This window comes from Hipposideros armiger, unplaced genomic scaffold (genome assembly GCF_001890085.2).
Source record: "Hipposideros armiger isolate ML-2016 unplaced genomic scaffold, ASM189008v1 scaffold_183, whole genome shotgun sequence".
Classification (NCBI taxonomy): Eukaryota; Metazoa; Chordata; class Mammalia; order Chiroptera; family Hipposideridae; genus Hipposideros; species Hipposideros armiger.
Window position 1 is genome coordinate 903,428 of NW_017731533.1, and position 14,513 is coordinate 917,940.

At 36.9% G+C, this 14,513-nt stretch overlaps 1 protein-coding gene across 9 annotated transcripts in view; it reads left to right on the forward strand.

The window, feature by feature from the left end:
- Positions 1–14,513, forward strand: part of CUL2 (cullin 2) — an 86,522-nt gene that overhangs the window by 19,224 nt on the left and 52,785 nt on the right. For 6 of the 9 annotated variants that reach the window (XM_019652656.1, XM_019652658.1, XM_019652657.1 and 3 more), the window contains 2 exons: positions 6,731–6,874; positions 14,238–14,340. In XM_019652656.1, the coding sequence (XP_019508201.1) occupies positions 6,756–6,874; positions 14,238–14,340 (222 nt within the window). In that variant the 5' untranslated portion in view covers positions 6,731–6,755. The remainder of the gene's footprint in view (positions 1–6,730; positions 6,875–14,237; positions 14,341–14,513) is intronic. The other 3 variants (XM_019652661.1, XM_019652659.1, XM_019652653.1) reach the window with 1 other exon arrangement.

The window sequence follows — 14,513 nt, forward strand, 5'->3', positions numbered from 1 at the left end:
TTCTGTTTAGCTAGTTTTCAGGTGGTTCTCAAGGGTGGTGGTTCTTTAATTTTGTGGTAATTTTGATGTAGTCATGGGAGGAGGCGAGCACAGCCTTTACTTACTCCACCATCTTGACTGGAGGTCTTCTCTAATGTTTGTTTAAAGCTGATGTTTCCTTATTGATATTCTGTCTGAATGATCTATGCATTGATGTAAATGGAGCATTAATGTTACCATTTATTGTATTGATGTCTATTTCTTCCTTTAGATCTATTAATATTTGCTGCATATATTGAGGCGTTCCTATGTTGAGCATATAAATATTTACAAATATGATATCCTCTTCTTGGATTGGCCCCTTTATCATTAAGACCCTTTCTCTGTCTGTTATTACAGTCTTTCCAAGTCTGTTTTTCCTGATATAAGTATAGCTACTACAGCTTTCTTTTCATTTTCATCCCTTCGCTTTCAGTCTGTATATGTCCTTATATCTGATGTGAGTCTTGTAGGCAGCACATAGGTGAGTCTTGCTTTTTTATCCATTCAGCCACTCCATACCTTTAGATTGGAGAAATTAGTCCATTTACATTTAATGTAATTATTGATAGGTAGGTATATTTATAACGTCTGCTTTAAGTTGATAACAGTTTAAGACAATATGTTCTAAAGCTCTACATTTTTACTTTCCCTACATCTTATGTTTTTGATACCACTTTTTACATTTTTTATCTTGTGTATCCCTTAACTAATTATTGTAGTTATGTGTATTTTTACTCCTTTGTCTTTTAATCTTCATATTAGCTTTATAAGTGATAGCCCATTACCTTTACTGTATATTTATTATTTTTTAATCAGTATTGTTCTAAGACCAGAGTTTTTAATTTTGACAAAGTCCCATTTTTTATCAACTTTTTTCTTTTATGGTTCATGCTTTTTGTGCTTTAACTAGAAATTCTTTGCTTAATCCTTTGCTTGGATTTTAATGTAATCCACTTAAATTATCCCCAAATGCTTCACCAGAGCTGCCAACTCCTTTCATTGGGCAAACATACCAAGCAAGGGAGGGTTAGTTGGGAAGGGTTCAGGCAAAATATGGCCCAGGGGCCAAATCCTTCCCTGACCCTGTATTTTTTTGTAAAGTTTCATTGGAACACAACCATGCCCATTCATTTGTTTATTGTCTGTGGTTGTTATGTGCTACAATGGCAGAATTGAATAGTTATAACAGAGACTGGATGACTTTCAAAGCTTAAAATATTTACTGTTTAGTCCTTTACAGGAAAAGTTTGTTGACTCCTGAGACAATCTAGAATGTGCCCCTGAGATCATTATTCTCATTAAAAAACAAAAAAAAACCTCATTTTATAATTATCATTATAAAAATTACAAAATTTAATTCTTTAAAGTCATCAAATATCCCACCAATGTTGAAAATTCCAGGGGGTATCATAAATATAATTTTTTAAAAAGGGCTTAAATCTAAATCCAAAAAATTCAATGACACTGTGATTGATTAATGTGCCTTTTTAGTCTATTTTAGTCAGTTGCCCCTTAGTGTATCTCTCTCCCTCTCTTTCTCTTCCTTCTGTCTCTTTCTTATGTGTGTGTATAGTTTATTGAAGAAATCTGATTGATTATCCAGTAGCTTCCTACAGACTGGAGTTTGCTAGCTTGCAGGTTGAATGATAGTAATGCTTGTATATATAACATACACAGCATAGAAAGAATTTAATAAATGGTAGTTAAAGATAATGATAATATTGCAATTAACTTCTCTAATCAATAAATACATATCAAGTGTAACTTAAATTGTATTATCAAAATCTTTAGAAGAAAACCTTGTTAATGTCTGTGTAAAAAGCTTACTACTTCATTTTTAAAAACCATTTCACTTAAAATCAATGATATTAAACTAGGCACTTGATTTTTAGAGGCGTTATATGTCATATCAAACATAGCAGAATGGATTCAGACACAGGCAAATAATGGAATACTATTACGATTAAAGAAATCTTTATGCATTAATATGGAATACTGTCCCAAATTACTATTAAGTGAATATACTATTGAGTAGTATAATACCATTTATGTAAAACAGATGAAAAACAACTGTGTTTCTAAGTCATTTATGTAAAAAGGGGGAATAACAAACCATATATGTGTATAAAATACCCCCAGACACATAAATATTGCCTCTGGTGGTGGGAGCTGGTGACTAGAGAGCATAGAAGTGAAAGGGAGACTAAGAATTTAGAATTTGCAACCATGTAAATGTACCTGTTCTCCCCTCCCCTCCACATTAAGCTGTTCTAAAATTTTTGGTAAAATTTTTATTTCATTTCTTAATGTGTAACAGCTTTGACATATACTTCATATACCAACCATCCCATGTACCCATTTGAGGTGTATAATTCAGTGGGGTTTTTTTGTATATTTACAGAGTTGTGTAATCAATTTTAGAACATTTTCATCACCTAATTTCCCAGTCACTTTCCATTTCTCCCTGAGTCCTCTAGTCCTAGGCAACCACTAAAACACTTTCTGTGTCTACAAATTGATCTATTCTGGATATTTCACATAAATGGAATTTTGCAATATGTGTTCTTTTGTGACCAGTTTCATTCATTAGAATAATGTTTTCGAGGTTCATCCATGTGGTATCACCTGTCAGTACTTCATTCCCTTGTGTTGCGAAATAATAACCCATTGTATAGATACACTACATTTTATTTATCCATTTATTAGTTTATAGACATTTGAGTTATTCCACTTTTTGGCCTTTATGAATAATGCTACTATGGACATTTGTGTACAGGTTTTTGTGTGGATGTGTTTTCGCTTAGGATATACCTAGGAGTAGAATTGCTAGGTCATATGGTAACTATGTTTATATATATATCACTTTTGTAATTATTTAATTTATTATTATTGACAGCCATACATATTTAGAAATGGTGCTGTAGTGCGAAAAATGTAATTTACAAATCATTTTCAAACTTAAGGAAAAACCTTAAAAGATAATATTAACAGTATATTAATTAATGTTATCTAGAAATGTAATGAAACATGAATTTTTATTTGGCTTTATGAAAAATTTAGAGTCTATGAATTTATTTTTTGGGCCCATAACACTCATGGGCCTTTGGCACAGCAACTGTGCGTAAGTGTGAAAAACCCCAACATTGCATGAATGGAACTCAGAAGAAAGCTAGAGGAGATTGTGGTAATGTGAGATTTAAACTTTGCTGATCTCAGTGGGACATAATTGAACTGAGTGGGGATGGAAGTGGTCTAGGCAGGACGTCAGGTGTAGGTCTATGTGCGGTTCCTATAAGGTACACAAATAAAGAACAAGACTCATATTTTTATGAGTTGTTTGACAGCTTGGGAGGTGGAGAAGAATAAATAGTGCAGTGGTTGTGGTCCTGTTTGCTCTCTCTTTTTCACATCTTTACGTAAATTCTCCATGAATAAATGATAGTTTAAACAATTCAAATAAAATGAAGGAACTTAAATTTTTTAGTTATTTGAGCTTTCTGTTGGCAAGCAGAGAATTTAACAGACCATTTCAAGCATCCTTTCTGCTATTGGTTTGTCAGTTTTTAGTGTTTCGCTGGGCTGGTGCTTCTCTCACTGTGGCTTCCATATGTTCCATCCAAACATGGATTATTACTACACATGTACTCATTTTACCATCAGTCTGTTGGTCTCACCAGAGAAGTCAATGACTGGTTCTGTGAAAACTTGAATTGAGCTAAAAGCAATCTCTGCAACCATTAAAATAATTTTAAGCAGTTTATGTAATATCCATTTTTTTAATGGGAGAAAACTAATGTTAAGGGAACATTGCCAACTTTTTGGTATACAGTTACAGAATAATTCCTACCCTCAAAGAACACTCAGATAATTATAGTAGAGGTAAGCGTACAGTCCTCATGTAATACATAAGATAGGGCACCTTTCCTGCTTAGGCGGTCCCAGGAAAGTTTCTTAAAAGCAGGTATCCTGGACCAAGGCTCTAATATCAGTTAAGAGTTAGGTGAATGGGTAGAAGGTGGAGGTAAGGAAACAGGAGAATTTTAAGTATAGGAAATAATAAGAGTAAAGGCAGTTCAATGACTTCTAAGCAGAGAGAAGTTACTGAATTTTGACGTCAAGGGATCCCATAAGGAGAAGAAGCCAGAGAGGAGCTTCAGCCTAAGGTCAAATCATGGAAGTTTGATGTGCCGTGTTGCCAGTGAGCTTAGACCGAATGCTGTCTATAATGGAAAACAAACGACCTTAACCATCAAAACAAGAGTGACATGCTCAACTTTTTGGTTTGGGTAGGTTATTTTTGTCTTTGAGTACCAGATCTGAGATTCTAATCTTTTTGAAGGTCAAGAACTTTGTTTATTGACCACTGTATCCTCAGAGCCTAGAATGGTGCCTGGCAAGTATTTAAGTGTTCATTCACTAAAAGTGTTAGTAAGGCAGTATAGTTACACATAGCGATTGAGAGCTCAGTCTCCAGCACAGGTCTGAGTCCTCCTGATGCCACCATTAAATAGCTCTGTGACCTTAAGTTTCTTAATTACCTGTGACTTAGTTTTCTTATCTAGAAAATGTAGAGAATGGTAGGCGCTACTTAATCACATAATCACATCGTTTTGGAAGATTAAATGAATTTATATAAAGCACTTAGAATAGTACTTGGCTCACAGTAAGCACTGTATAAATATTATTATTTCTTTGATGAATGAAAGATTAATACATACTACGGCCCTCCCTGATTGCAGAAAGTGTAGAGTTACACAGGAATGGATGGATTAAGAATATTCAGGAACACAGTTGGATAGGATGTGGTGAATAAGGATGAAAAGGAGTTAAGGTTAATTCCCTGATGTAAAGCTAGAGTTTTAGGTTCTCTCTGTCTTCCAGTGTCCCTATTCCCCCCCCCTCAACTGAAATTATTGCTAATCCATTCTAGTTAGTACAGGAAATTTTTTGATCTTTTATAGTTTATTGTCATTTTGTCTCTGCTTTCTTTTCTTTTTTCTTTTTTTGAGATTTTTATTGGGGATTGGGAAGGGGAACATTGTGTTTTTCCAGGACCCATCAACTCCAGGTCAAGTTGTTGTCCTTTAATCTTAGTTGTGGTGGGCGCAAGCTCAGCTCCAAGTCTAGTCACCACTTTCAATCTTGTTGCAGGGTTGGGAGGTGGGGATGGGTGCATAGTCCACCATCCCATGCAGGAGTCGAACTGGCAACCTTGCTGAAGAGCATGTGCTCTCACCAGCTCAGCGGCAGCTCAGCTCAGCGGCAGCTCAGCTAAGGTGCAGCTCACTGGCCCATGTGGGAATCGAACCGGCGACCCTGTTGCTTAGAGCTCAAGTGCTTAACCAACTGAGCCACTCGGCCGGCCCCATCTTTTTTGTTGTTATTAAATTTATTGTGGTGACAGTGGTTAGTACAGGAAATTTAAGGCCTGGAGGTGGAGTCTCTGGTTGTTGGGGAAATAGCACTGATTCATTGTGGCACACCCTCTTTTGGATTTTTATTTGGCTTCTCTCTGATGCCTTTTCTTTCTCCCTTGAAGTCTGTTCCTTGGACTCTTGAGTTCTTTTCTCTTTGCAGGACAGAAACATAAGAAGGGCCTAGGGTCACCTCCGGCTGTGGGCTGGGGGGTTTCAGCTGGTTTCTTCCCCTTGTCTCTTTTTCTCTTTTTGCACCACCCTCATCATTTCCCTTAGCCCTTTTTCCCACAGTGGGAGACCTGAGAAAGGATGTTTCCTCCTTGTTTGACCTTGGCTACAGGCTGGCTTGGTGTTTCACAGTCCCAGTAATAAGGGAAAACTGGGGAGGATGTTAAACAGGTGCCAGAAAAGCATCCCCTTGTGCACTTAAATTGAACTTTAAAGTTTCTCTTTTAATTGTTTTTCTGATATGATATTGAGAAGGATTTGGAATGTAGCTTTTTAAACAAGTTTCTATAACCTTGGGACTTTTTTGTTCCAGGAACCAGCTAACTCCAAGAATACAGTTTGTCCACTAAGGCAAAAGGAGTCTTTTAGCTCACTGCTAGGCTGGTCAAGTTCACCTGAGCCCAGGGTTCCATGCTAGAGCTGTGCTTTTCACTAGAGGAGTGGGCCTGGATACCCTGAGAACCTGAGAAGTAGCAACCATGATGTTTCTTTAAAATCTTTACCTTTTCTCTTAAAAGTTCATGTGAATTTTGCATTCTCTATAATTTATCTTTGTTTGTTTTAATATAAATGTAAATTTTCTCCCTATTTTATTAAACTGATGCTCCAGGAAGATAATCCCTTCCATTTTCTTGTGTGTTCTTATGTTCCCCTGCATGCCACCTCATTTCCCAGTTTAAGGATTTGGGGCCAAAACCTTTTTATTGAGTGTCTCTTACATATTTCTCATGATGGGAATTGACCTTTTGGCTAACTGGGTCCCACTTTGTTTACCTCAGCACATTAAATGAGGCTTCTAAGTCTTTGGAACAACACCCTGATTATAAATAATTTGTGCTAAAAGCTTTCCATTTCCTAGAGTTTGTAATGAATGCATATATTCTATGGAATTCCTTGTCCGGATAGTCACGAAAAGATAGTAGCCAGTGTTTATTGTGTTCTTACTATGTGCCAGGTTCTGCTCTCACCCCTTCCATCTATCATGCTGTTGAATTATGCAGAGCTTTAAAAACAAATAACCGATCTTGTAGAACTCATGCTAACATTACTTTGTTTTCAATTAGCAGATTTCAACACTAAACTTGCACAATGTCTTTGAAACCAAGAGTAGTAGATTTTGATGAAACATGGAACAAACTTTTAACGACAATCAAAGCTGTTGTCATGTTGGAATATGTCGAAAGAGCAACATGGAACGATCGCTTCTCGTATCCTTTTAGATGCCATTGATAAATGTTCTTGTATTGATGATATTGTATTGATAAATGTATGAATGAACATTGATAAATGTTTTAAAATTGATAAACTTGTTTAAAAGTGAGAACAGGCTTAAGCTTATATAAATGGAAGAACATTCCAGTGTGACTTTTTTCAAATATATTATTGTTTACATTTCCACGTTCATCACTATATGTGGCAATCATTAATCTTTGATAACCTTTCATTCAACAAATACTTATTGAGCACTTAGTATACGCAAATGTCAGGCATTACTTTAGGCTTTTGGAATACGGTTGTGAATAAAATAAACTACTTTCCCTTCATTCTCCTAAGGGAAACAGACAACAAACATATGTAAAAAAATCTAATGCCAGTGCTTCTAATAACAGGTAGTGATAAATATTGTGGGGAAAAATAAAGCAGGATAAGGGTCCTCAATTCAAATGGAGACTGCAGCCAAGAAATCAAGAGAAGGCTGAGACACGGAAGGGCAGCAATGGAAGATCAGGAAAGGTCACCAACAGCAAAGATGTGTCATTAGAGACCAAGGCTAAGATCATCCACACTCTCGTATTCCCTCTTACTATGTACAGATGCGGATGTGAAACTTGCACAGTTAAGAAGGCTGATAAGGGAAAAAAATGGATTTATTTGGAATATGGTGTTGGAGGAAAGCTCCCTGGATACTCTTGACAGCCAGAAAGACCAGCAAGTGGGTCTCAGAGCAAATTAAGCCTGAAACATCACTGGCAGCAAAATGACAAAAATGACGTGGTCCTACTTTGGGCATATTATGAGAAGGCAGGGTTCTTTGGAAAAGACGATGCTGGGAAAAACTGAAGGCAGCAGGAAAAGAGGAAGATCAACTATAAGATGGATTGACTCCATAAAAGAAGCCACAGGCATGAGTCTCCAGGAGCTGAGCAGGGCTGTTGAGGACAGGACATTAGACATCATTTCTTCATGGTGTTACCGGGAGTGGGAGTCGACTCAACAGCGTGTAACACAACCAGGGTGTAGAGAATAGTTTGAGTACCTGTGTGGGTGGCTCTTTTAGGAAGCATGGTCAAGGAAGGCCTCTCTGACAGTGATATTTGAGCAGAGATTGGAACAAAGTGAGGGAGCAAGTCTTAAAATATCGGGGGGTAGCGAGTGAACAAGTTCAATGAATGTGAGACAAACTTTTAATTGGGTTGTCTACACTGGTGAATTAGGAGTTCTATATGAAAAACAAATTTGTGCTTTCCCTAGGGCAGTTTGAAACCTGATGTCCTGCATTTCTATATGACAGGACTCTTCTTTTTTTTTCTTTTTTTTTTTTTTAAGATTTTATTGGGGAATTGTGGGAGGGGAACAGATAAGTTGCTGTCCTTTTGTTCTTCAGTCTAGTTGTGGAGGACATTGCTTCACTGGCCCATGTTGGTATTATCATTGCACTCTTCCCCGGGTGAGGCAGATCAGTCACCAGCCTCTGGACGGCCGCTCACGGCAGCTCTTGGCAGCTCATGCCGGCTGCCGGCCACTCACACTAGCTGCCAGCCACTCACTGTAGCTTATGGCAGCCCACTGCAGCCTACGCCAACACGGCCGCCCAGCTCCATGTCGAGTTGTTGTTCACTATCTTAGCTGTAGAGGGTGCAGTGTCACTGGCCCTCATGTGGGATCCGAACCGGGGCCCTGCTGCTCAGAGCTGGCTTGGGACACCAGCTCTTAACCAACACGCCACTTGGCCGGCCCAGGACTCTTCTTTTTAAATAAATATATGTGTCTATATTATTTATTTATATAATGAAATGTAATTTATTTAATAATGATCTATAGAAAGCAGTGCAACCTCAGGACCTAGGGTATAAACTCTGGTACCAAGAAAAAAACCAAAATATTAAAATACTTTAGCTTCTTAGTATTTTGGAGGTTAAGGGGGTATCTAGGAACCCTCAGCCACAGGTACCTGGGGTAAAGTTGTGGACTACTGCCCAGTGTCCGCTAGGGACTGGGGCAGGGTAGGCATGTGTGTGGAGTTTCAGAGTTCTCTCGAACTGTGCACTGCCTTCTCTAACACCCTTCTGGGGCTAACGGATGGCTGGCCTCGTTATGTGGGGCATACCTTTTTTAGAAATGCTTGGATTTCATAAGACAGTTTTGTCAACTTGTTCTTAATGCTTAACTCAAATTGTTAATATTAAGCTGAACGTTGATTTAAGAACAATGGAGGTTTTTTTCGATCAACAGGAAACCATTTAATTCATTACAATTGCAGTCATCAGTAATAAACCTTTGTTAGGATGCCTATGTTATAGGCACTAAAAATTTATGGTAATGTTTCTGGAAAGCTTCAGAGTTTGCAAAGATCTTTTACATTTTTTGTTATTTGGTACCTCAGACAAGCCTATGAGATCAGTGGGGCAGATATAATTATTGTCTTTATTTAACAGATGAGGAAACTGATACTCAGGGGTAAAGGCCTTGCCCCCGGAGTCATGCAGGTGCTAACTGATGGAACACAGACTGAACACAGGATTCCTAATATCTAACTCCCTGTACTTTCCAGTTTATCTAGAGGATAAGTGGCATGGATTTCTGCCTTTGAAGAGCTTATTATTGAATTAGCCTCTTAAATTTTTCTGTGGATCATCATGAATTGTTTTTGGATAGGAATCTTAATAAAAAATTAAAGAAGTGTTAAAGCCTGCCTGTGTGTTAATGAGATTGGCTAGGCAAGTTTTAAGGTACCTTTAAGGCTATTTTAACTAAATGAGCAGAGAGAGAAGAGAATGACTTGGTCAGAGAAGATGACAAGAAAAGGGAAAATAAGCATAAGGTAAAGAAAAAGAAAAGAATAATTCAATGTGTTCTTTGTTATTGTATAGAATATACACTTAATTGGTTGATTTGTAAATGGTTTTGAAATAGCTGACTTCCCTAGAAAGTGCCCCTTTAGTCACTGTTATTTCTAAGATGTTTATTGTTTGATCCAGTTATTCTTGACCTGAGCATGGATTTTCTCCTCCTCCCCTTAAAAGAAAAAACGAAAAGAAATCTGCAAAAATAGTAAATTTAAGAATGTAATCTCTCACTTTAAATTTTAATTTGGATTGTGTTTACTAATTTATTCTAAAGTAGAATTCCCTTTGTTTCCTTGTTATTTTGCCCAAGAATATAAGGTTGACCTCTGACCTTCAGATATCTTAGGTAGAATTTTAGAGGCCATAAAACTTTAATGTTTTGACAATGAAAAAAGCCCCCAAAATTGTAGGGATCTGCTTTTAAAGTACCACCCTATGTGTTACTACTTGATCTTTATGTAGCACTTTTTAGTGTGTGAAATAGAATAAGTATGTGGAAAAGTTCGCAAAGTATGCATGTAGAGTTGAACAAATAATTCTAAAGCAAACAGCTGCGTAGTCACAACACAGGGTGGGTCAGAACCCGAGCGCCACCGGCATGCACCAGCCCTGCACCAGCTCAGGTCCCTCTCAGATCACAGGCCCACTACTGCCCCTTGGTGGGAACTACTGTCCTGACTTTTGCACCTATTGTTTCCTGCTTTCCTGCTTTTCTAAAAGCTGGAACAGCTTGTGTATATAATCCTAAACAATACTGCTTAATTCTTTCTGTGTTTTGGACTTTATATAATCATGGAATCATGCTCTGTACATTCTTTTGTCATAGTTTTTTCTTTCAACACATATACGTGTGTGTAATTAACTTTTTCATAAATGACCTTGTAAAACATGTATTATTAACCCCATTTTACAGTTGAGCATTTTGTGGCCCAAGAGGGGTAAGGTGACTTACTGATACTGCAGGATAGAGTGCTGGGGTAAAAACGCCAAAGTTTTTTATACTCTTGCAGTCGGCATTAAGGAAGTTTGGCTCTCAATTGAAGTGTTTTAACGTGTAAGTATGGAACTTTATTGAACCCTTGTCCACAAACATTTTTACTAAATATAAGTTCCATAGGGCAGGGAGTCTAGTCCATTTTGTTAACTGCTATATTCCCAGCAGCTGGTACATATAGAGACCAAACAAATATTTGGTGATTGAATAGCTACTGTCAACTAAATGTCATTAAGCATACTGTACAGATGAAACAGATGACAATATTTGGCTAACTGTCTTACTGTGTTGATAAGTGGGGCTCTTAACACTCATCCTTCATATGCAAGACATTGTTTGATAATTAATGTAAATAGACTACATCAATGTGTTCTGATACATAACAAATTATTACAGATTTTCTGGCTTAAAGAAACACTTTTATTATCTCACAGTTCTGTTGGCCAGAATTCGATGGCGTGACTGGGCTCTCTGCTCAGGATCTCATAAGGCTAAAAAAAATGTTCTCCTCTAGAACTCAGGGTCTTCTGAGCCCACTTCTGTTGATTCGCAGAATTCAGTTCTTTGCAGTCATGGGACTGAGGTCCTGTTTTTTTTGTATGTTTTTTGTTTTTAGCTGAGCCATTCTGCCGCCTGTTGGCAGCTCAGCTTTGGCTGGGCATCGAACCGTTGTTGCTCAGAGCTCGCACTCTTGAGTGAGCTCTTAACCAACTGAGCCACTTGGCCGGCCCTCCTGTTTCTTTATTGACTGTTGGTCAGAAGTTGCTCTCAGTGACTTGTGGTTGGTCACTCTCCAGTTTTTGCATGTGACCACTCCTCCATCTTCAAAGCCAGCAGTGGCATGTCAAATCTTTCTGTGCTTTGACTCTCTCAGCTCCTTATGTAGCTAGCTGCAGTGGGGCAGGGACTGGTGGGGATCTGCTTTAAAGGGCTCCTGGGATTAGATTAGGCCCACCAGGGAAAGTCCAGGATAACCTCCCTATTTTAGGGTCAACTGATTAGTAATCATAATAGCAGCTGCAAAGTCCCTTTTGCCATGTAAAGTAACATGGATGTGATATCTTGTATTCATTGTCCCAGATATTAGGGTAGGAAATCTTGGGAGTCCATATTTTAGAATTCTGCCTAACACAAGTAATAATGATGCTTCATAACAAAAACTTTATGACAGTTTTGGAGCGGCCTCTAGGGTGGTTTGGAATTTACCCTTTAAGTATATCAGATGCTTTCTTATGATAAGATAGAGGTTGAGAGTAGATCTACATTTACTGTTTGTTTCTCTGGGTTGAAATTCTTTGGTTGTTTTGGTTTACTTTTATTCATGGTTTTCTGCTTTTTGGTAGCTGTGAGGACAATTCCCAAACCCTGGCAGTGTAATATATTAATAAATGGTTTTATAATAGTTCAAGGTGATTAAGCAAAGGGGAGATTTAAGATTACCTTCCCTGAAATGTATTTCTTCCCAACCTATGAAAACCAGGCATACTATTGTCCTCATTTGTAATATATATTTCTATTTCAAACGTAGACCAGTTCTGACTACATCGAAGAACACTGAGGCAGGTAATCCCCATCCTTGATGATCTTCACAAGTGTGGGGAGAACTTCTTAGTAACCTTGGCATCTACACTTAGCACCTATCACTTTTCCTTACATTGTGCAATTAGGAAAAGTTTTATCTATAGTCATCTCTGGTTGGTGCATTAGCAGCAGTTTCAATCTGTGCTTCTACATTACATCAGACTAATATTTGATGTTGATGCTGATTCTAATTGATGATTTCATAGATTCATTTTCTACATGTTGCATTTTCATTCTCTTCAGAAATGTCAATAGAATCTTACATTTTTATTGTCAACTAATTTTTTTGGCCATTGTCTTACCATTTTCAATTTTAAGATAATCTCTACTTTTAATGCCATTTCAAAACTGATTGTGACCCACTACACAATAGAGTTAATAGTATTAAAACTCAAAATTAAGTCCAAGTATAGGAAGCATCTTTTAATAGTGAAAATGAACTAAAATAATTTTGCTGTTGGCCAACAGTCCAACAGTGTCTTTTGGTTGTAACAGAGTTTAGAGCTTTTGCTCTGGGACAGTTTTGTTTCTGACTGAGAATTTTTAAGTGGAAAATTCATAGAGGAATTTTTCTATTCTGGCTCCCTAAAGAATGACTTAAGGGAAAGTTGACTTTCGGGAAGAGAGTGTTTAAATCTAAATTTGACTTCCAGTTATTTCTCATTTTTTTGCCTTTTAAATTGTCTTGAAAAAGCTCTTCTTGAGTGTTCTTCCTAAGGCCTAAATATTTCCAGGGTGGTTGGATATTTGAATAAATTCGAGAACAAGAACATATTTAGGAATATCTTTTAGGCAGTTGAATGAAATTATACAGAGATCCCAAACTATGATGAGTTAAAATTTTAATTTTAAAAAATGTATTAAGGCAGACTCCATTAAAAAATACATGAATATATTCTCATGGAGGAAGACAATATATAACTCTTACATGTAGAGTGAAATGGGGAAGTGTCCCTGTATTCCCTCCCCTGCACAGGTCCTTTGTACCTGAGCAGAAAGAAGGTAAGCCCTGTGGTGTGAGTCCTTATAGTCAATTTTGTGTACATGTACATGCAGTGGATATATTGAGCTACTAATTTTGGTGATGTAAAATATTTGGGCACATAATTAGCATATCATGCTAAATTTATGGTATTGAATCATTTAATTTTTCAATGTCAAGTATATTATAGAAATAAGTGTGTATCTGGCTTAAGGTGGAGCAAATAGTATCATCATCATGTTGGCTGAAAATTCTGGAAGTAGGTATTCAGAACTTAAAAGATATTAAATAGGCATCATACCTTTGCTGAAAGGATTATTGATCTAGATCCTGGCTAAATTTAGTCTTTTTAAAAAATTAAATTTAAGTATAATACACATGCTGACTTATGAAAAGTACAGATGGATTTTCACAAAGTGAACATACCATGCATTCAATAAATAGAACACTCCTAGCACCCTAGAAGCACCCCTTGTTCCCCCTCTCAGTCACCAAAGTTAACCATTATCCTGAATTCAAATATTTAATTTAGACAACTCTTTTGTATCTGCTTTTACTAGGATAAATTTGTTGCCTCTTGTGATATTCCATAGCCTTTTGTTGATATTATGCTTATGTCCTTATGTAAACATTTCATAGGTTTCTGGGTAGCTTGACTTCCCGGAATCCTCTGAATTTTAACCTGTCTGAGAGGAACAGTTTTTTTTACAATGCTGTCAAATAATTCTCAATAACTATTTGTTGAATGAATAAATGAATCAATTTTACAGTGCTTTTTAAAGTAAGCATGGTTATATATTTTACCTTTTATTATATATCTGTCTATATAATCCTAAACTACAAAAATGAAATAATGATTTTTCATTTTTTAGTGTGAAATGAGTTAAATCTTATTTGTTTTAAAGTGATATCTCAAGTGCATATGACAACCTTAACATTTTAACTAGAGATATCTATGCTTTATGTGTGGCCTATCCTGAACCCCTTGGAGAAAGACTTTATACAGAAACTAAAATTTTTTTGGAAAATCACGTACGGCATTTGCACAAGGTAAGGGGTGTTACATACATGACATAAATATGTTTGTAGCTGCATAATTATTTGACTAGTTCACTGCTTTGCAGTGCAGAACTTATATCAAGCTAAGATTTGTTTCCTAAACAGCATTTTTCTAAGAATATATATTTAAGATCTGTGTTATTAGGTTCTCACAAAGGAAATCT